Source organism: Callionymus lyra, chromosome 11, assembly GCF_982586985.1.
Source record: "Callionymus lyra chromosome 11, fCalLyr1.hap1.1, whole genome shotgun sequence".
Taxonomy (NCBI): Eukaryota; Metazoa; Chordata; class Actinopteri; order Syngnathiformes; family Callionymidae; genus Callionymus; species Callionymus lyra.
Window position 1 is genome coordinate 2,632,501 of NC_141828.1, and position 23,491 is coordinate 2,655,991.

The window sequence follows — 23,491 nt, forward strand, 5'->3', positions numbered from 1 at the left end:
GAAACAAAAACTAATAAAAATAAAACGTTCTATGAAAACAAATGTTTGTTTTAATGTAATTCCTTTGTTTCTCAAATGTATGAAAATGTTTCTTGATGAAGGAAACAATGAATTCTCAGTGATTTTATTTATTTACAGTTTCATGAGAAATTATACATTTGAGTATTTGATAAGTGAGCTGAGCTACAAGGGTCGTCATCAGAGACTCGTACTAGAGCCTCATGTTAGTGAGTGAATCAGTGTCATCAGAACATTGAATGAAACTTGAGAAAGTTATTTAAGCATTTCATATATTTAACAGTCAATAATATATTATATTCATTTTTTAAATAATTACATTTTATTGTTTGATTTTATCAAAATAAAAGAGTTCATGTGACAACGTAGAAACACACGATCGAGTAGCTCTGTTGGTTTAGTTTGGTTACTCTATTGTAACATTTATATATTGAATATATATATATATATATATATATATATATATATAGCTGCTCATGTGGCAGGAGAGAAATATATTATTGATCATTGAAAAATGAACAAATTCAACCTTTTAATAAATGATAAAAAAGATCTATCTCCATCTACTTCCATATAAATGTGACAAAGGTTGAGTGAAGTCACTACAGATGATGAAACATGTGATGAAACATGTGATGAAACATGTGATGAACGTGTGATAAAGGCGATAAGAGTTGAAAACATCAACGGTGTCGTCCACAGTCACTGCATCAACCAGATCCTGGAGAGCGTCAGTCACATCCACCAGCACGACATCGTGCACCGCGACCTCAAGGTGAGACGTCACGTGACCTTCCGACGCGGCGAAGGATCACTCCTTACTTTTCTATTCTCAGCCGTGTCAGCTTTTCATTTTTCATCAGCCGCTCCCTCCTTTCTCTCGAGTGACGTCAGCGGCTGCTATTAATAGACGCTCGGCGAGATGACGGTCGCTGACGAGTCCCTGCAGCAACTTTGACCTCCTGCACGTGTTATTGACGCTCACAGTGCAGCGTTAGAGGCCCTCAGGGGCCACAGTCTGTACTTGTGAGGCGCCGTCCAGCCGAGACGGAAGTTAAAGTAAAAACTTGTATAAATGGAAAAAATAACTTTCATCCTCAATATTCACTCAAATCAGATCTGGAGCAGAAATATTCAACAAAACAACAAAGAAAAGAACGAGTTCAGCCAAGAAATGAAAGTCAAAGGTCAAAGTTCACGTGGGTGTTTGATTCTCGGTGTGTTTGTGGAGTGACAGGCGTCAAGGTCGCAGCATCTGACCTCACCGAGGATCTTGAGAAGAAACTAAACCACGGAAAATAATTTGAAGGAAGGAAATGTCGTTAAGTTTGAAATATTCTGTCGTCATAAACCACTTTAAATGTGTCGTCCTCACTCTACCGGGGACCCTGCCCTCGCTGCCCTAAAACATGGTCTGGGATCTCTTGACCCACTTCCATCTGGAATTAAATATCAGGGAATGAAGGCATCATGTGGTGCACGCTGGGCGGGGCCTCTCCTGATTGGATGACCCCTGGATGACCCCTGGATGACCCTTCCATACCGCGATCCAATCAGATGGTCTTATCATTCAGGTGAGCGTGTTGTCGTGTTGTGTTAGAAACCTGCGGCGAGAAGGTCTTTCCCGGTAAGAAAAGCTTCCGGTGCCTCGTGTCGCTCACGGTTCGGCTCTGAACGAATCAAGACGATCTGTTCGATCGAGATTCTAGAGTCGCTCGCCTCGGCTTCAGCGTCGGCCATGTTGATGATGACGTGAAGCCCTGACGAGGGGGCGGAGACAGAAGGGACCAATCAGCTTCTTCACAGTTGGGTCGAAGCGGGTCAAGAGATCCCAGCCTGTCAGGGCAGCGAGTGCAGGAGCCTCCGGTAGAACCAGGACGACACCCAGAAGACTTTAAACGCTGCGATGGCGACAGATGTGTTGAAGAAGCAACAGCATCGTCGTCATTGACCTTTGACCCCGAACATTAAACATGAAAACCAGTCGTTCAGCGTCTCTTGGACTGTTTTGAATTCACGAAGATATTCTTTGGTTTTTGGACGAAGACGAGTGTTTGCGTCTCATGGAAACACGTTCGCCTGTCACTCCAAGAAGACACCATTACTGAGTGGAATAGGAATCTTTGGTGAAATCATTCGTTCATTTTCTATCGATTTATCCCTTATGGGGGTCGAGGGGAGACTGGAGTCTATCCCAGTATCATAGGGCGAGAGGCAGGGGACACCCTGGACAGGACACCAGTCTGTCTCAGGACACACAGAGACACACAACCTTCACACACACACTCACACCTACAGACATGTTCTCGATCAACCTCTGTATGTTTCTGGACTGTGGGAGGAAACCGGAGTGTCCGGAGTAAACCCACACAACATGAGGAGAACATACTAACTACACGCTGAAGGGTCACAAGTTGGCTCGACCTGGAATCGAACCAACAACCTTCTTGCTGTGAGGCGACGGCGCCACGTGAACTATCTCTTAAATGTTAGAGTTAAGTTAATACAAGAGTAAATACTTAATGTTTGCTTCACGTTCTTCACGGATCCGTTACAGTCGCAGTAAAGAACTCGTGACTCGATGAAAGCTTGGAACCTTCAACGATCCACTCGTGTCCATCGATCTCTCGTCAGAGAATCACATGGAAAAGCTTCCGGAAGACGCTGACGGACGAGTGCAGAGAAGTGGCTTCAATTCCCAGAGCTGAGGTTGCATTAGTGCGAGCAACACGTTTATCAGAGCAACGCATCCGTGTTTAAAGCATTACAGAGAGTTTACAGCTGCTTTGAAAGGTTGAAGTCAAGGTCAATCATCATATTATCTTTGTACACAAGTTACTTTGTTCTAAATGTATATAAATCTAATATATTTACAAACATCTCTGTTCGCTCTGATACAAACATGTGATTTATTTCAGCAGAATAACTTGTAACACTAACAACAACAACACACACTTATGATGCAACAAAACACTGAACTCCCATGATGCATTTCTACACACTGATCTATTTAGTGACGCCTGATTGGTCGAAACAATACTGTATTTAAATGTCATTGTTGAGAGATGACGCCTCATATGTTGAGTCAAATAAATCTATCGCTCATTTAAACAAATGAAAGTCAAAAACTTCACAGTTTCATGTTTTTCACGAGTAACTCGCTGAACAGTAACAATCAAAAACTTGTAATTGGTTGCCATGGTAACAATACTGGGTTCTACAGAGATCTTCTGATGTGTCTTGACTTAACCTGATGTTTTGTTTTTGGCCTTCATTGAAAAAGTGAAATGAGATGAAATGGGATGAAAACTGAATCTTTCTTCTGTGACGACGAGCATGAAAATGTCTGGTCAAGCGTCTCATCGCCGGTGGTTTGTGTTGCAGCCAGAAAACCTGCTCCTGGCCAGTAAGATGAAAGGAGCGTCCGTCAAACTGGCCGACTTCGGTTTGGCCATCGAGGTGCAGGGAGACCAACAGGCCTGGTTCGGTGAGTCGTGTTGATCCAAAAACACGCGTGATCCATGTTTGAAGACATGTGAGATGAAACGAAAGAAATGATGGAATGAAGAGCGATAAGAATTATTTTCGTAAAAATACGTGAACAAATAAGCAGTGAATCGATAAAGTCAGAAAGAAAATGTTTTTTTTTGTATTTACTTTTGTTTACAAGAATACATTAAAACATTAAATCATGAGTTTTTAACGTATTCTCTTTCAGTGTCTCTGAATAAAACATATAGATAATGAATAAAAATGAATTATGACGAACCAAAGTTATTACGATACATATTTAGTTCGGCTGGTGGTGGAGTCAGGACTGCAGACTGTTGAATCGTTTTCTATCATCGCAGCTCTTTTTATTTTGCCTTTTTTTTAAATGTGAAAACTGCCTCGTCAACCTTCTCACCTCCGCTGGTGACCTCCAGGGTTCGCCGGCACACCAGGGTATCTGTCCCCGGAGGTGTTGAGGAAGGATCCGTACGGCAAACCCGTGGACATCTGGGCGTGTGGTACGTGTTCGTCCTCGCGTGTTCCAGACGTGCAGCTGAGCCCACGTGTGTTTCAGGCGTGATCCTCTACATCCTGCTGGTGGGTTACCCTCCCTTCTGGGACGAGGACCAACACAAGCTCTACCAGCAGATCAAGGCCGGCGCGTACGACGTGAGTTCCTTAGTTTCCGTTTATCTCTGACCTTTAACCTCATTTAATGTTCTTATTATCAATATGATAATATACGGCCAGTGTTGTGGCGTCAACATCAAATAAATACAACCAAATACATTCCATGAAATAATATTCATGATTCATTTCGATGACTTTATTCAAACATAACGACGTCCGACACGATCAGTTCATCTGAACGAACGACATGAAAACACATGAACGTCACCAACTTTCCATCCTTTATTTTCTCGAAACCTCGACTTGTGTTGATGACGCTCGTGCTTCGTTAACTTAAACTTAAATGTGCGGAGCTGGTGACGCCTGAGGGAAGTCTTGATGTCTTTGTACTTTTATTCATCAAATGGACGTCGAAGAATATGTCGTTACTGAAGTGATAAGTTTAGTTTGTGAGTTACATTAGTTCTCATTATTGATATTTAACTCATCAAGTTTTTTATTGTTGTTTTTTTCCTTTAAAGCTTGTTGTTCTTAGACTGTGTTGTTCACTTTTATTTCTGTTATTTATATGTTTGTGTGTCGTCATTTAAAAAGACATTAATAATTAAAGTTAGTAAGTTGCTGATAAAAGTAAAAATGAGCAAATGAGTGATAATATAAAGTAATAACATAATAATTGTGATGTATTTGGATCTTTAAGAAGTTCAACTGTTTCCATCATTTCGAAATTTCATCTTCATTTCGTCATCTTTTCGTCATCTTGTTCTTCCTCTTTATGTTCTTTTCTTATTTTATTTTTTATGTATTATTTTTTATTGTTTATGAAAAATTGCTGGCTATTGGTAAAAAACTATGTCCCGAAGGAGACCTCCTGAGGGATCAATAAAGTTTTACCTTACCTTACCTTATTTAATTCCGTTGCTCGACGACGACGCTCACCTGCTCAGGTGTGATCTCTAGAACAACACAACCGTCCAGAGAGCGACAAATAAAGCAGTGACTAATCAAGTCATTAAATCAAGGAATATCTGCTTAAATATGACTTTCTATAAGTATTTATCTTGTTTTAAATCTCATTTAAAAGCACTTGTAATTATTATTTTAATCCTTTTGAGGAAGAGAAATACAAAATATCCTAAAACAGAATTAGAATCTTAAAGTGGTTGATCTTAATGTTCAGGTAAATAATAATAATTATGATTGTCTTGTTTCCAGTTCCCGTCCCCGGAGTGGGACACAGTGACGCCCGAGGCCAAGAACCTGATCAACCAGATGTTGACCATCAATCCTGCCAAACGCATCACAGCCGACCAGGCCATCAAACACCCCTGGGTCTGCGTGAGTGACGCCATTTATCTTATATATATAGAGATATAGATAGATCTCTATAAATATATAGATATATCTATATATTTATAGAGATATAGATATATCTCTATAAATATATAGATATATCTATATATTTATAGAGATATATCTATATATTTATAGAGATATATATATATATCTCTATAAATATATAGATATATATATATATATATATCTTCATCAGTGTCCTTTGAATCCAACATTTCAAGTCTTGAAACTTTGACTTTATTCAAATGTTGTTTTTTGAAAAAGAAGAAGTTCATTAAATTCAATCATTTATATATTAAAGGTTCATTATTTCTAATATATAATTGATTTAAAATTATGTATATATTTTCAAAAACTAATTCTTTTACACATAGTTTGCTATTTTTATTCCAGTAATTAAAAAAAAAACTTTCTAAATTCAATGTTTTTTAATTGACAGTCTTTTAAATTCAACATAATAATTGTTGGTATTAAAGTAAAACCAACAGAGCACAGAGATAATGGATCAAACGTTCAGCCAATCACGTGACAGATGGTCATGTGATGACGTAGAATCACCATCCAGTAGCTCTGAGCTCTGTTGGTTTGGTCTGGAGACTCTATTGTACCAACATTTATATTGAGTTAACAATGGTAATAATTGAAAATAAAATAATAAACTTAACATTATTGTAATTACAATAAAAAACGATTCAATGCTGAAAGAAAACAATGAATTCCAGGTCAAAGGTTGACTCTGGTACAGGTGTGTCACGTCAATATTCTTCCCCTCGCAGCAACGCTCCACCGTGGCCTCCATGATGCACCGTCAAGAGACTGTGGAATGTCTGCGCAAGTTCAACGCCAGAAGGAAACTGAAAGTGAGTCCCGGCCGCGAGCTGAAGGTTCTCCATCTAACTCTGTCCCTGAACCCTGCAGGGGGCCATCCTCACCACCATGCTGGTGTCCAGGAACTTCTCAGGTGAGACTCTGAGATGTTTCCGTGTAGCTCAGCGTCGTCTGGAGGCTCCGGCCTGAAGGCGTCTCCAGCTTCTACCCAGTTAGTGTCTGGACGCCAAACAAACACATTAACGATAACGTTATTGATCCTGATCGACACCGAGAGTCTAGAGAAGTGATGACACATCGTTTCAGATGATGCTCTGAGCTGCTGAAGAACTTCAGGTTCTAAGTGGTCCAACAAAGTTCCTCTCCTGCCGCGTTAGCAACTTTATATATAGTATATGTATATATATGTATATATATGTATATATATATATATATATACACATATATATATATATATGTATTTATATATGACGTAAGAAAACATCGTTAGAGTTCAGATTATGAGACTTGAAGACGTCAATGTTTTCAACATCTGCTCATTGATCGCAGGAAACACTTCATTTCTTTACTTCTTCTACTGTAGGATCTACTTTAGATGATCTACTTTAGATGATCTACTGTAGGATCTACTTTAGATGATCTACTGTAGGATCTACTTTAGAGGATCTACTTTAGATGATCTACTTTAGATGATCTACTTTAGATGATCTACTGTAGGATCTACTTTAGATGATCTACTGTAGGATCTACTTTAGATGATCTACTTTAGAGGATCTACTTTAGATGATCTACTTTAGAGGATCTACTTTAGATGATCTACTTTAGATGATCTACTTTAGATGATCTACTGTAGGATCTACTTTAGATGATCTACTTTAGATGATCTACTGTAGGATCTACTTTAGATGATCTACTTTAGAGGATCTACTTTAGATGATCTACTTTAGATGATCTACTGTAGGATCTACTTTAGATGATCTACTTTAGATGATCTACTGTAGGATCTACTTTAGATGATCTACTTTAGATGATCTACTTTAGAGGATCTACTTTAGATGATCTACTTTAGATGATCTACTTTAGATGATCTACTTTAGAGGATCTACTTTAGAGGATCTACTTTAGATGATCTACTTTAGAGGATCTACTTTAGATGATCTACTTTAGATGATCTACTTTAGAGGATCTACTTTAGAGGATCTACTCAGTGATTCTACTCTAAAGGAAGAACACACTGGTTTGATTCAGGGTCAAACACCAGCGTTAAACGAACTATTGATCATGTCATACGTATCTGAACATCATCGACACACGAGGCGTCGTCTCACAACATCTCAGTAACACTGACCTGAACAGCTCCCATCATGCTTTGCCGCCCAGCCAACCAATCACAGCAGTGGATGACTTCTGCCACATAGAGGTCAAATTCAAACACAGTATTGTATCGACCAATCCGCCGGCCGTAAGCTGAGCAGTGTGTAGAAAGGCATCATGGGAGCTCAGTGTCGGCACCATGAGTCAGGTGGGTGTGGTCAGTTGTGTGGTCAGTTGTGTGGTCAGTTGTGTGGTCAGTTGTGTGTTGGAACCAGAGTCGATCCTGCAGCGTCATGTTTGAAGCGTTGAGAGCATCGAACCTGAGCTTCAGGCGTAACGTTCTCTCTCCTCCTGGTCAACCCTTGTCGCTCCGACAGTCGGCCGGCAGCACACGAGTCCTGCTGCCACCACCAGCACGGCTGCCCAGGAAGGTACGTCACCAGATCCAGGAGGTCAGGCCTGATCTGCTGGACCTTCTCTGCCTGCTGCCTGCACCTCATCCTCCTCTTAGCTCAGCTCTGTCAAGAAAGAATCTCCATCTCTGGAGACAAGATTCTCTTCATCTTATAGTTTATAGTTGAAAATACTTTACATTTACGTTTAAAAACGATTTAAACGTGTGATGTTCACGTAAAAAACATTTATCTGATTCAAGAAAAGATATATTTTTACCTTAAAAGGTAAAAATCATAATTAAAGTCGACGTTATATAATAATATAAAGTGATATAATAATATAAAGTAATATAATATATTTATTCGTTAATGGTTAGTTTCTTTGTAGAAACTATTTAAATATATAGATATATGTTTATTAAAAAACATTTGTAGAGAAAGATATTTTTATTTAAACATTTGTTTTATTAAATGTTTGAAATAAGTTTTAGTCTTAAAGACAATTATCTTCACGGAACATAAAGTGTCAATAAATCAAAGAAACTCATGAATCTGCTGCAGCCTCGACCCTGCATGGCTTCAACAGCCACGCATGTCAGTGTCGCACACATTACAGTGTCAACACACATGTCAGTGTCAACACACATGTCAGTGTCGCACACATGTCAGTATCAACACACACATGTCAGTGTCGCACACATTACAGTGTCAACACACGCATGTCAGTGTCGCACACATGTCAGTATCAACACACATAACAGTGTCGCACACATGTCAGTGTCGCACACATATCAGTGTCAACACACACATGTCAGTGTCGCACACATGTCAGTATCAACACACACATGTCAGTGTCGCACACATGTCAGTATCAACACACACATGTCAGTGTCGCACACATGTCATTATCAACACACACATAAGAGTGTCAACACATGTCAGTGTCAACACACACATGTCAGTGTCGCACACATGTCATTATCAACACACATATCAGTGTCAACACACACATTAGTGTCAACACACACATGTCAGTGTCAACACACACACACATGTCAGTGTCAACACACACACACATGTCAGTGTCAACACACATGTCAGTGTCAACACACATGTCAGTGTTACACACACATCAGTGTCAACACACACATTAGTGTCAACACACACATGTCAGTGTTACACACACATCAGTGTTACACACACATCAGTGTCAACACACCAGTGTAAACACACATCAGTGTCAACACACAAACAGCAGTGTGAACACACACATCAGTGTCAACACACTAGCGTCAGTGTGAACGCACACTAGCGTCAGTGTGAACGCACACGCGTCAGTGTGAACGCACACTAGCGTCAGTGTGAACGCACACGCGTCAGTGTAAACGCACACGCGTCAGTGTGAACGCACACTAGCGTCAGTGTGAACGCACACGCGTCAGTGTGAACGCACACGCGTCAGTGTGAACGCACACGCGTCAGTGTGAACGCACACTAGCGTCAGTGTAAACGCACACGCGTCAGTGTGAACGCACACTAGCGTCAGTGTAAACGCACACGCGTCAGTGTGAACGCACACTAGCGTCAGTGTAAACGCACACGCGTCAGTGTAAACGCACACGCGTCAGTGTAAACGCACACGCGTCAGTGTGAACGCACACGCGTCAGTGTGAACGCACACGCGTCAGTGTAAACGCACACGCGTCAGTGTGAACGCACACGCGTCAGTGTAAACGCACACGCGTCAGTGTGAACGCACACGCGTCAGTGTGAACGCACACGCGTCAGTGTGAACGCACACGCGTCAGTGTGAACGCACACGCGTCAGTGTGAACGCACACGCGTCAGTGTGAACGCACACGCGTCAGTGTGAACGCACACGCGTCAGTGTGAACGCACACGCGTCAGTGTGAACGCACACGCGTCAGTGTAAACGCACACGCGTCAGTGTGAACGCACACGCGTCAGTGTGAACGCACACGCGTCAGTGTGAACGCACACGCGTCAGTGTGAACGCACACGCGTCAGTGTGAACGCACACGCGTCAGTGTGAACGCACACGCGTCAGTGTGAACGCACACGCGTCAGTGTAAACGCACACGCGTCAGTGTGAACGCACACGCGTCAGTGTGAACGCACACGCGTCAGTGTAAACGCACACGCGTCAGTGTAAACGCACACGCGTCAGTGTAAACGCACACGCGTCAGTGTGAACGCACACGCGTCAGTGTAAACGCACACGCGTCAGTGTGAACGCACACGCGTCAGTGTGAACGCACACGCGTCAGTGTGAACGCACACGCGTCAGTGTAAACGCACACGCGTCAGTGTAAACGCACACGCGTCAGTGTAAACGCACACGCGTCAGTGTGAACGCACACGCGTCAGTGTAAACGCACACGCGTCAGTGTGAACGCACACGCGTCAGTGTGAACGCACACGCGTCAGTGTGAACGCACACGCGTCAGTGTGAACTCACACGCGTCAGTGTGAACGCACACGCGTCAGTGTGAACGCACACGCGTCAGTGTGAACGCACACGCGTCAGTGTGAACGCACACGCGTCAGTGTGAACGCACACGCGTCAGTGTGAACGCACACGCGTCAGTGTGAACGCACACGCGTCAGTGTGAACGCACACGCGTCAGTGTGAACGCACACGCGTCAGTGTGAACGCACACGCGTCAGTGTGAACGCACACGCGTCAGTGTGAACGCACACGCGTCAGTGTGAACGCACACGCGTCAGTGTGAACGCACACGCGTCAGTGTGAACGCACACGCGTCAGTGTAAACGCACACGCGTCAGTGTAAACGCACACGCGTCAGTGTAAACGCACACGCCTGCATGACGTCCAGACGTGTTTCCTCCTCCGTCCTGGTTTCCGTGGAGACGCTGGAGAGCATGACGTGTCCAGAGTCTCTGATCCTCGTCTCGCTCCAGCATGATCCTCGTCCTCGTGGTCCTGGAGTCGTTGAAACATGGTTTATTTTAAGATGTTTGTGTGATTCAATGATCCTTGAACTTTATTGAGTGAAAAACACAAAGAATTTTCACGTATTTTCTTCCACATCAGACGTGACTGTTGATGCTCTCGTGAGGTCAAAGTTCAATCAAAAGTCGCTTCAATATATTGTATTTTATTTTTATTTTTTAGTGGACCATCTAGTGGACTCTGAAGATAATGACACTGTTTCATGAAGCTTCATCAACACATCACTACCATCTAGTGGACTCTGAAGATAATGACACTGTTTCATGAAGCTTCATCAACACATCACTACCATCTAGTGGACTCTGAAGATAATGACACTGTTTCATGAAGCTTCATCAACACATCACTACCATCTAGTGGACTCTGAAGATAATGACACTGTTTCATGAAGCTTCATCAACACATCACTACCATCTAGTGGACTCTGAAGATAATGACACTGTTTCATGAAGCTTCATCAACACATCACTACCATCTAGTGGACTCTGAAGATAATGACACTGTTTCATGAAGCTTCATCGACACATCACTACCATCTAGTGGACTCTGAAGATAATGACACTGTTTCATGAAGCTTCATCGACACATCACTACCATCTAGTGGACTCTGAAGATAATGACACTGTTTCATGAAGCTTCATCGACACATCACTACCATCTAGTGGACTCTGAAGATAATGACACTGTTTCATGAAGCTTCATCAACACATCACTACCATCTAGTGGACTCTGAAGATAATGACACTGTTTCATGAAGCTTCATCAACACATCACTACCATCTAGTGGACTCTGAAGATAATGACACTGTTTCATGAAGCTTCATCAACACATCACTACCATCTAGTGGACTCTGAAGATAATGACACTGTTTCATGAAGCTTCATCAACACATCACTATCATCTAGTGGACTCTGAAGATAATGACACTGTTTCATGAAGCTTCATCAACACATCACTACCATCTAGTGGACTCTGAAGATAATGACACTGTTTCATGAAGCTTCATCAACACATCACTACCATCTAGTGGACTCTGAAGATAATGACACTGTTTCATGAAGCTTCATCAACACATCACTACCATCTAGTGGACTCTGAAGATAATGACACTGTTTCATGAAGCTTCATCAACACATCACTACCATCTAGTGGACTCTGAAGATAATGACACTGTTTCATGAAGCTTCATCAACACATCACTACCATCTAGTGGACTCTGAAGATAATGACACTGTTTCATGAAGCTTCATCAACACATCACTACCATCTAGTGGACTCTGAAGATAATGACACTGTTTCATGAAGCTTCATCGACACATCACTACCATCTAGTGGACTCTGAAGATAATGACACTGTTTCATGAAGCTTCATCGACACATCACTACCATCTAGTGGACTCTGAAGATAATGACACTGTTTCATGAAGCTTCATCGACACATCACTACCATCTAGTGGACTCTGAAGATAATGACACTGTTTCATGAAGCTTCATCAACACATCACTACCATCTAGTGGACTCTGAAGATAATGACACTGTTTCATGAAGCTTCATCAACACATCACTACCATCTAGTGGACTCTGAAGATAATGACACTGTTTCATGAAGCTTCATCAACACATCACTACCATCTAGTGGACTCTGAAGATAATGACACTGTTTCATGAAGCTTCATCAACACATCACTATCATCTAGTGGACTCTGAAGATAATGACACTGTTTCATGAAGCTTCATCAACACATCACTACCATCTAGTGGACTCTGAAGATAATGACACTGTTTCATGAAGCTTCATCAACACATCACTACCATCTAGTGGACTCTGAAGATAATGACACTGTTTCATGAAGCTTCATCAACACATCACTACCATCTAGTGGACTCTGAAGATAATGACACTGTTTCATGAAGCTTCATCAACACATCACTACCATCTAGTGGACTCTGAAGATAATGACACTGTTTCATGAAGCTTCATCGACACATCACTACCATCTAGTGGACTCTGAAGATAATGACACTGTTTCATGAAGCTTCATCGACACATCACTACCATCTAGTGGACTCTGAAGATAATGACACTGTTTCATGAAGCTTCATCGACACATCACTACCATCTAGTGGACTCTGAAGATAATGACACTGTTTCATGAAGCTTCATCAACACATCACTACCATCTAGTGGACTCTGAAGATAATGACACTGTTTCATGAAGCTTCATCAACACATCACTACCATCTAGTGGACTCTGAAGATAATGACACTGTTTCATGAAGCTTCATCAACACATCACTACCATCTAGTGGACTCTGAAGATAATGACACTGTTTCATGAAGCTTCATCAACACATCACTATCATCTAGTGGACTCTGAAGATAATGACACTGTTTCATGAAGCTTCATCAACACATCACTACCATCTAGTGGACTCTGAAGATAATGACACTGTTTCATGAAGCTTAATCAACACATCACTACCATCTAGTGGACTCTGAAGATAATGACACTGTTTCATGAAGCTTCATCAACACATCACTACCATCTAGTGGACTCTGAAGATAATGACACTGTTTCATGAAGCTTCATCAACACATCACTACCATCTAGTGGACTCTGAAGATAATGACACTGTTTCATGAAGCTTCATTAACACATCACTATCATCTAGTGGACTCTGAAGATAATGACACTGTTTCATGAAGCTTCATCAACACATCACTACCATCTAGTGGACTCTGAAGATAATGACACTGTTTCATGAAGCTTCATCAACACATCACTACCATCTAGTGGACTCTGAAGATAATGACACTGTTTCATGAAGCTTCATCAACACATCACTACCATCTAGTGGACTCTGAAGATAATGACACTGTTTCATGAAGCTTCATCGACACATCACTACCATCTAGTGGACTCTGAAGATAATGACACTGTTTCATGAAGCTTCATCGACACATCACTACCATCTAGTGGACTCTGAAGATAATGACACTGTTTCATGAAGCTTCATCGACACATCACTACCATCTAGTGGACTCTGAAGATAATGACACTGTTTCATGAAGCTTCATCGACACATCACTACCATCTAGTGGACTCTGAAGATAATGACACTGTTTCATGAAGCTTCATCGACACATCACTACCATCTAGTGGACTCTGAAGATAATGACACTGTTTCATGAAGCTTCATCAACACATCACTACCATCTAGTGGACTCTGAAGATAATGACACTGTTTCATGAAGCTTCATCAACACATCACTACCATCTAGTGGACTCTGAAGATAATGACACTGTTTCATGAAGCTTCATCAACACATCACTACCATCTAGTGGACTCTGAAGATAATGACACTGTTTCATGAAGCTTCATTAACACATCACTATCATCTAGTGGACTCTGAAGATAATGACACTGTTTCATGAAGCTTCATCAACACATCACTACCATCTAGTGGACTCTGAAGATAATGACACTGTTTCATGAAGCTTCATCAACACATCACTACCATCTAGTGGACTCTGAAGATAATGACACTGTTTCATGAAGCTTCATCGACACATCACTACCATCTAGTGGACTCTGAAGATAATGACACTGTTTCATGAAGCTTCATCGACACATCACTACCATCTAGTGGACTCTGAAGATAATGACACTGTTTCATGAAGCTTCATCGACACATCACTACCATCTAGTGGACTCTGAAGATAATGACACTGTTTCATGAAGCTTCATCGACACATCACTACCATCTAGTGGACTCTGAAGATAATGACACTGTTTCATGAAGCTTCATCGACACATCACTACCATCTAGTGGACTCTGAAGATAATGACACTGTTTCATGAAGCTTCATCGACACATCACTACCATCTAGTGGACTCTGAAGATAATGACACTGTTTCATGAAGCTTCATCAACACATCACTACCATCTAGTGGACTCTGAAGATAATGACACTGTTTCATGAAGCTTCATCAACACATCACTACCATCTAGTGGACTCTGAAGATAATGACACTGTTTCATGAAGCTTCGTCTTTGGATAAATGTGTGTTATTGACAAGAATGTTCGCATGTCAGACGCATGAATTAATAAATGATGTTTTGTGAGAAAATTAACACACTTTTATTATTATTATCTTCTGTCTTTTTAAAATGAAAGGTACGAGAGCGAAGCTGGAAATAATATTGTTCAGATGAACGTGTTCCTGGCAAAAGACTTCCATCAATATCAGTAATATTGTTGAAATAAAGTTATTTTATTTGAACAATATCTTCGAGGTTGTATCTCATAAAACATAGTTCAAAGTTTAACTTTATGACCATATCTAAGGTTAATATTTTGACACTTTATTATTCAATTTCTAACTCTGACGTTTCTTTCTCTCCAGCCTGCAAAACCTTATTGAACAAGAAGTCGGACGGCGTGAAGGTCAGTCCCAGAAAATGTTCTTTTCTTGAGATTTCTTGTCTCGTTTTGGTCGATTATTGATTATTGAATCTTTTCTGCTCAATGAGATGATTTGATCAGTATTTTAGTGTAACTTGGGTCAGACTTCGATGATCAGAGTCGAACTGATCCGGGAAGATCAGAACATGAAGGAAACAAGTATTTATTCTTGTATTAACTTTGGGGTCAAAGGTCAAAATGGCCGACGGCGTTCTTCTGATAGTTTCAGGTTTGAAGTCGTGTGTGAAGCTCATGTCTTTTTACAACATCTTAGATCTTCAACGTTCATCAGCAGCTTCTTCAACAAAGTTTAAAGTGGTTTATGACAAACTTAACGACATTTACTTCCTTCAAAATATTTTCCGTGGTTTAGTTTCTTCTTATGATCCTCAGTCGGTTCAGATGCTGCGACCTTGACCCCTGTAACTCCACAAACACACTGAGAATCAAACATCCACGTGAACTTTGACCTTCGTTTCTTTGCTGAACGCGTTCTTTTCTTTGTTGTTTTCTGAATATTTCTGCTCCAGATCATTCGAGTGAATATTAAGATCAAGGATTAACGTTATTTTAGATCCATTTAAACACGTTTTGACATCATTTCTTCCTCTTCTCTCTCTGGTCTGGACGAGCCTCACAACAACAGAACGTGACTCTAACGGTTTCGACTCGTGTGAGAAACTAAAACTGAAGATTCTAAACATGAATCGTCCACAAATGATTTTTCAACAAAGCGTTTTTTTCCTTCAGCGACACATTTAACTCTCGTAACTATTGTTTCTGGATGATTCCTCTATTGTTTTCTTCCTTCGCTGTCGGTCAGAAAAGGAAGTCAAGCTCGAGTGTTTGTTTGATGGTGAGATCAGTTTCTGATTCTTTCTTCCTCCTGTTTCTTCGTCTTCTGGAAGAAGATTTGTGAGATTCTGTAAATGTCTGTTTGCATTTGCTTTAGTTTTCCTTCCAAACTTCATCCCTGATGATCTTTGAGTCATTTAGTGTCATTTCAACTCCAAAGATTCATTCAAACGACTCGACGAGTCACACCCACAGACGAGGACTTCACGTGTCGTTCTGTTCTCATCGTTCAACAGCTGTCTTGGTTGTCTGCAGGTTCTGATCAAAGCTATCGATCGTCCCATCAATCAAGTTGATTTAGTGCAAACGTTAGAAACTTCTTTCATCCTCAGTCGTTAGATTTGTTTGTAAATGTTGTTTATAACGTGACTGTATGTTATAAATTTATAACGTGATCGATATATTCAGTTAATATTGTTTTCAACACATTCAAAAATATATTTCTCTTGATTTCAAGACTTTTCTGCGCAGATTTGAGTCTTAGTTTAGACTCAATTGTTGTCTGTTCTTTAAACTGTGTATAAAATAAATAATGAAATACTTAGACTCAGGATAAATATATCTTTGTGATGAAATACTTTATATTTTTGTTTTGTTCTTTATCTGGATTTTTTTCTTATGTTTATTTTTCCAAAACTTGAATTTAGTGACATCCTGGTACAAAAAAAAGTAGTTTTTTAAATGATTTTACTTCCCAGTGAAGACGTTGTTTAAAAACTGATTAGATTTTACATTATTGTCTGTCCAGGAAGATTAAGATCTCAAATCAACCAAAATATATTATTAAAAACATCTTTAACAATGTTTATTGTATGTATTCCAAGGATGATGAAACACAATAAATGTATTATTATTTATAATCTTTAATTAACTGAAAAAATAGTTTGATTTCTGCAGATTTTTAATCTTTAATTTCAGGTGATCATTTATTTGACTCGTCTAAGAGTGATTTTCAAAAGTGTTGATTAAATTTACACGTCTTAAAGCTGATTGGCTCGTGCAGGTGTGAAGTCTCAGGTGAAGTCACTGTGTGTTGTGTTCTTGTCGCCGGTGTCGCAGGGAAGCGAGAGTAAGAACAGTGTAGTCAGCAGCAGCAGCACCAAAGACAGCAGCATGTCATCGTCAACAGTGATGGTACATTAGTTTCTCTCTCATCGCTCATGTCTCACTCTCTACCCGTCATGTCTCACTCTCTACCCGTCATGTCTCACTCTCTACACGTCATGTTTTACTCTCTACACGTCATGTCTGACTCTCTACACATCATGTCTCACTATCTACACATCATGTCTCACTCTCTCTCTCTCTCTCTACACACACATAATGTCTCACTCTCTCTCTCTCTACACGTCATGTCTCACTCTTGCTACACATCATGTCTCACTCTCTCTCTCTACACATCATATCTCACTCTCTCTCTCTCTCTACACGTCATGTCTCACTCTCTACACGTCATGTCTCACTCTCTACACCTCATGTTTTACTCTCAACACATCATGTTGCACTCTCTCTACACATCTTACTTTCTCCATCTTTTGTTCTCTCAAGTTAAAACTCTACACACTCTTCACACCAGTTGTTTTGTTTGTGGTGATTTGGAAACTAAACATGTTTTTTCTTCCTCCGTCTGCCTCAGGTTTGTTCTCCTCAGTATGTCCTTTTATTTAGTTTCACAGTAAAAACACGATCGAAACGAAAAAAAAGATTTTCAGAGAAACATACTAGTGTCTCCTGACTCTTCAGAGCAACATACTAGTCTCTCCTGACTCTTCAGAGCAACATACTAGTCTCTCCTGACTCTTCAGAGCAACATACGAGTCTCTCCTGACTCTTCAGAGCAACATACTAGTCTCTCCTGACTCTTCAGAGCAACATACGAGTCTCTCCTGACTCTTCAGAGCAACATACTAGTCTCTCCTGACTCTTCAGAGCAACATACGAGTCTCTCCTGACTCTTCAGAGCAACATACGAGTCTCTCCTGACTCTTCAGAGCAACATACGAGTCTCTCCTGACTCTTCAGAGCAACATACAAGTCTCTCCTGACTCTTCAGAGCAACATACGAGTCTCTTCTGACTCTTCAGAGCAACATACAAGTCTCTCCTGACTCTTCAGAGCAACATACGAGTCTCTCCTGACTCTTCAGAGCAACATACTAGTCTCTCCTTACTCTTCAGAGCAACATACGAGTCTCTCCTGACTCTTCAGAGCAACATACGAGTCTCTCCTGACTCTTCAGAGCAACATACTAGTCCCTCCTGACTCTTCAGAGCAACATACTAGTCTCTCCTGACTCTTCAGTGCAGGAGCTCCATGAGTTAAACATTCTGTCCTTCACTGTAATGTTTGGACAATTTGTCTCAAATCAAAAAGGACAACTGGGGAAACAAACCGATGCTAAACAAACGATGATGAGCAGCAGCTCCTCCAGTGATTGATGGATAGAGTTTGAGCTCAAGTGCTTTTAACGAAGGAAATAGATCGTTTACATTAGTTCACATGGATTATTGGGTCAAAATGTTTAAGTTGGGGTTAAAGTTCAACCACAGGAAGGGCTGCTGCTCAAAGGTTCTCGTGTCGACTTCACTTCTGATGAAGATTTCGTGAAAACATCTCCTGAACCTTCTCTCTTGTCACGGTCGAGGAGGAGAAATACGATAAATGATCTAAATCTCGACCAATTCAAACCATATTCACCAACATTGTGATCCTGATCCTCACAGAGTAGCTTCGTGAGCCACTGTTGGGCCCCAAACCAGCAGTTGAGAATCAAGTTATTCTAATTCCTGCTTCCACGAGAAACAAGACTTTTAGAAATAATGACATCAAACGTATAACATTTACTCGTTTAGATCGTTTGAATCTTTTGATATCAGAACAAAAAACTCATAATATTTTGAACCATCGTTTCCTGCTTAAATGATCGTAGTAAGAGTTCAGAATTCCAAAATAAAAGCTCCTACATCTTCAACCATTAAACACTAAATGATGATTGACAGCTTCATTTGATTCATGTCAATCTTGACAAGTAAAAGAGAAACTTTAACATCGACGTGAGTTTCTGAAGAAGAAACTACTATTCAGTTTACGTCGAACACACAAACATCTCTGACTCACACAGATGCAGGTTTGCTCTGGTGAGATCTGGATTTGAACCGACAACCTTTTCATTGAGGCTGGATCATCATTAACAACATCTATCATCTGATGACTTCCTGTGTGAACAACATGATGGTTTCTCCTCCTCAGCCTGACGACACATTTGTTTAGTGATCGGTCGATGCTTTTGTGTGTCTTCGATGCTTTTGTGTGTCGTCGATGCTTTTGTGTGTCGTCGATGCTTTTGTGTGTCGTCGATGCTTTTGTGTGTCTTCGATGCTTTTGTGTGTCGTCGATGCTTTTGTGTGTCTTCGATGCTTTTGTGTGTCGTCGATGCTTCTGTGTGTCTTCGATGCTTTTGTGTGTCGTCGATGCTTCTGTGTGTCTTCGATGCTTTTGTGTGTCTTCGATGCTTTTGTGTGTCGTCTATGCTTTTGTGTGTCGTCTATGCTTTTGTGTGTCTTCGATGCTTTTGTGTGTCTTCGATGCTTCTGTGTGTCTTCGATGCTTTTGTGTGTTGTCAATGCTTTTGTGTGTCGTTGATGCTTCTGTGTGTCGTCGATTCTTTTGTGTGTCTTCGATGCTTTTGTGTGTCTTCGATGTTTCTGTGTTTTGTCGATGCTTTTGTGTGTCGTCAATGCTTTTGTGTGTCTTTGATGCTTCTGTGTGTCTTCGATGCTTTTGTGGGTTGTCAATGCTTTTGTGTGTCGTTGATGCTTCTGTGTGTCGTCGATGCTTCTGTGTGTCGTCGATGGTTCTGTGTGTCGTCAATGCTTTTGTGTGTCGTCAATGCTTTTTGTGTGTCTTCGATGGTTCTGTGTGTCGTCAATGCTTTTGTGTGTCGTCAATGCTTTTGTGTGTCGTCGATGCTTTTTGTGTGTCGTCTATGCTTTTTGTGTGTCGTCGATGCTTCTGTGTGTCGTCAATGCTTTTGTGTTTCGTCAATGCTTTTGTGTGTCGTCAATGCTTTTGTGTCGTCGATGTTTCTGTGTGTCTTCGATGCTTTTTGTGTGTCGTCGATGCTTCTGTGTGTCGTCAATGCTTTTGTGTGTCGTCAATGCTTCTGTGTGTCGTCGATGCTTTTTGTGTGTCGTCGATGCTTTTTGTGTGTCGTCGATGCTTCTGTGTGTCGTCTATGCTTTTGTGTGTCGTCAATGCTTCTGTGTGTCTTCGATGCTTTTTGTGTGTCGTCGATGCTTCTGTGTGTCGTCAATGCTTTTGTGTGTCGTCGATGCTTCTGTGTGTCGTCAATGCTTTTTGTGTGTCGTCGATGCTTCTGTGTGTCGTCAATGCTTCTGTGTGTCTTCGATGCTTTTGTGTGTCGTCGATGCTTCTGTGTGTCGTCAATGCTTTTGTGTGTCGTCAATGCTTCTGTGTGTCGTCGATGCTTTTTGTGTGTCGTCGATGCTTTTTGTGTGTCGTCGATGCTTTTTGTGTGTCGTCGATGCTTTTGTGTGTCGTCGATGCTTTTTGTGTGTCGTCGATGCTTCTGTGTGTCGTCAATGCTTTTGTGTGTCGTCAATGCTTCTGTGTGTCGTCGATGCTTTTTGTGTTTCGTCGATGCTTTTTGTGTGTCGTCGATGCTTCTGTGTGTCGTCAATGCTTTTGTGTGTCGTCGATGCTTCTGTGTGTCTTCGATGCTTTTTGTGTGTCGTCGATGCTTCTGTGTGTCGTCAATGCTTTTGTGTGTCGTCAATGCTTCTGTGTGTCTTCGATGCTTTTTGTGTGTCGTCGATGCTTCTGTGTGTCGTCAATGCTTTTGTGTGTCGTCGATGCTTCTGTGTGTCGTCAATGCTTTTTGTGTGTCGTCAATGCTTCTGTGTGTCTTCGATGCTTTTGTGTGTCGTCGATGTTTCTGTGTTTCCTTGATGCTGAAGGTGTGTCTTCACCTGAAGGCGTGTCTTCACCTGAAGGCGTGTCCTCACCTGAAGGCGTGTCTTCACCTGAAGGCGTGTCTTCACCTGAAGGCGTGTCTTCACCTGAAGGCGTGTCTTCACCTGAAGGCGTGTCCTCACCTGAAGGCGTGTCTTCACCTGAAGGCGTGTCCTCACCTGAAGGCGTGTCTTCACCTGAAGGCGTGTCTTCACCTGAAGGCGTGTCTTCACCTGAAGGCGTGTCCTCACCTGAAGGCGTGTCTTCACCTGAAGGCGTGTCCTCACCTGAAGGTGTGTCTTCACCTGAAGGTGTGTCCTCACCTGAAGGTGTGTCTTCACCTGAAGGTGTGTCTTCACCTGAAGGCGTGTCCTCACCTGAAGGCGCGTCTTCACCTGAAGGCGCGTCTTCACCTGAAGGCGCGTCTTCACCTGAAGGCGCGTCCTCACCTGAAGGCGCGTCCTCACCTGAAGGCGCGTCTTCACCTGAAGGCGCGTCTTCACCTGAAGGCGCGTCTTCATCTGAAGGCGCGTCTTCACCTGAAGGCGCGTCCTCACCTGAAGGCGCGTCCTCACCCGAAGGCGCGTCTTCACCCGAAGGCGCGTCTTCACCCGAAGGCGCGTCTTCACCCGAAGGCGCGTCCTCACCCGAAGGCGTGTCCTCACCCGAAGGCGTGTCCTCACCTGAAGGCGTGTCTTCACCTGAAGGCGTGTCCTCACCTGAAGGCGTGTCCTCACCCGAAGGCGTGTCTTCACCCGAAGGCGCGTCTTCACCCGAAGGCGCGTCTTCACCCGAAGGCGCGTCTTCACCCGAAGGCGCGTCCTCACCCGAAGGCGTGTCCTCACCCGAAGGCGTGTCTTCACCTGAAGGCGTGTCTTCACCTGAAGGCGTGTCCTCACCTGAAGGCGTGTCTTCACCCGAAGGCGTGTCCTCACCCGAAGGCGTGTCCTCACCCGAAGGCGTGTCTTCACCTGAAGGCGTGTCCTCACCTGAAGGCGTGTCCTCACCTGAAGGCGTGTCCTCACCTGAAGGCGTGTCTTCACCTGAAGGTGTGTCCTCACCTGAAGGTGTGTCCTCACCTGAAGGTGTGTCCTCACCTGAAGGTGTGTCCTCACCTGAAGGCATGTCCTCACCTGAAGGCGTGCCCTCACCTGAAGGCGTGCCCTCACCTGAAGGTGTGTCTTCACCTGAAGGCGTGTCTTCACCTGAAGGTGTGTCCTCACCTGAAGGTGTGTCCTCACCTGAAGGCGTGTCTTCACCTGAAGGCGTGTCCTCACCTGAAGGCGTGTCCTCACCTGAACCTTCTCTCCTCAGGGCTCCACCGAGAGCTGCAACAACACGGAGGAGGAGGACATGAAAGGTAGCAAAGGTACGACGTTCCTCCTTCTTCTGCATCACACGTTTGATTGACAGGCGACACGGTCACAAACTATTCATGTTGTCTCTGGGTCAAAGTGACCCGGAGACCTGTGTGCACATGTATTTATGGAAGCCTGGGAGGTCGTTGACCTTCGACCCACAGAAAAGGATTGAAGTCATTATATGAACAGAATATTTGATGAATAAACTTTAAATAATAAAGATTTTTTTTATATTTACTGAACAAACTGTCGACGATCATGAGAGAAAACATTCTTTATGGATCAATAGAATTGATTAAATGATAGAAAACAGTTGTTTGTGACTTTGAAGGTATTTTTTAAAGAATTAAATCACAAAACGTTGTGTAAAGTTTAATCATTTGAATCGAAAGATGTTATTTTTCTTTCATAACAAATGTTTCGTCTTATAAACTCAAACATTTCTAATCATTTCTTCACTAAAATAATGTCTTTATTGTCGACTATTTTGTTAATAAATCATTGAACTTCAAATGTTGATTATTTTAGTGTCAAAACGATTTACTTTCAACACGAGAAGAAGTTCATCTTCATCGTTTACTGAAGAAATCAAACTAGTTTGTGAATTATTTGAAAAACACGTTTTTAATGGACCTTCAGTTGTGTTGATTGAAATGATGTGTGTAGTCGAGGAGTTGTGTTCGTGAAGTTTGTGAGACGAGTGTGAACATGATGTGACGCAGAAGTGTTGACGTGCTCAGTGTCGCTCTGTTGTGTTAACACTGTTGTTGTGTTAACACTGTTGTTGTGTTAACACTGTCGTTGT

The 23,491-nt window shown here is 41.9% G+C and overlaps 1 protein-coding gene across 8 annotated transcripts in view; it reads left to right on the forward strand.

Annotated features, from left to right (window-relative positions):
- The window catches only part of camk2g2 (calcium/calmodulin-dependent protein kinase (CaM kinase) II gamma 2), a 67,613-nt gene that overhangs the window by 30,760 nt on the left and 13,362 nt on the right, over window positions 1-23,491 (forward strand). For 2 of the 8 annotated variants that reach the window (XM_087802578.1, XM_087802585.1), the window contains exons 6-16: window positions 721-793; window positions 3,403-3,505; window positions 3,945-4,028; window positions 4,085-4,179; window positions 5,356-5,478; window positions 6,273-6,356; window positions 6,415-6,457; window positions 8,016-8,069; window positions 15,441-15,481; window positions 17,414-17,488; window positions 22,640-22,694. In XM_087802578.1, coding sequence (XP_087658704.1) covers window positions 721-793; window positions 3,403-3,505; window positions 3,945-4,028; window positions 4,085-4,179; window positions 5,356-5,478; window positions 6,273-6,356; window positions 6,415-6,457; window positions 8,016-8,069; window positions 15,441-15,481; window positions 17,414-17,488; window positions 22,640-22,694 — 830 coding nt within the window. Of the gene's footprint in view, window positions 1-720; window positions 794-3,402; window positions 3,506-3,944; window positions 4,029-4,067; window positions 4,180-5,355; window positions 5,479-6,272; window positions 6,357-6,414; window positions 6,458-8,015; window positions 8,070-15,440; window positions 15,482-16,322; window positions 16,356-17,413; window positions 17,489-22,639; window positions 22,695-23,491 lie in introns of those variants that run through there. The other 6 variants (XM_087802579.1, XM_087802581.1, XM_087802580.1 and 3 more) reach the window with 6 other exon arrangements.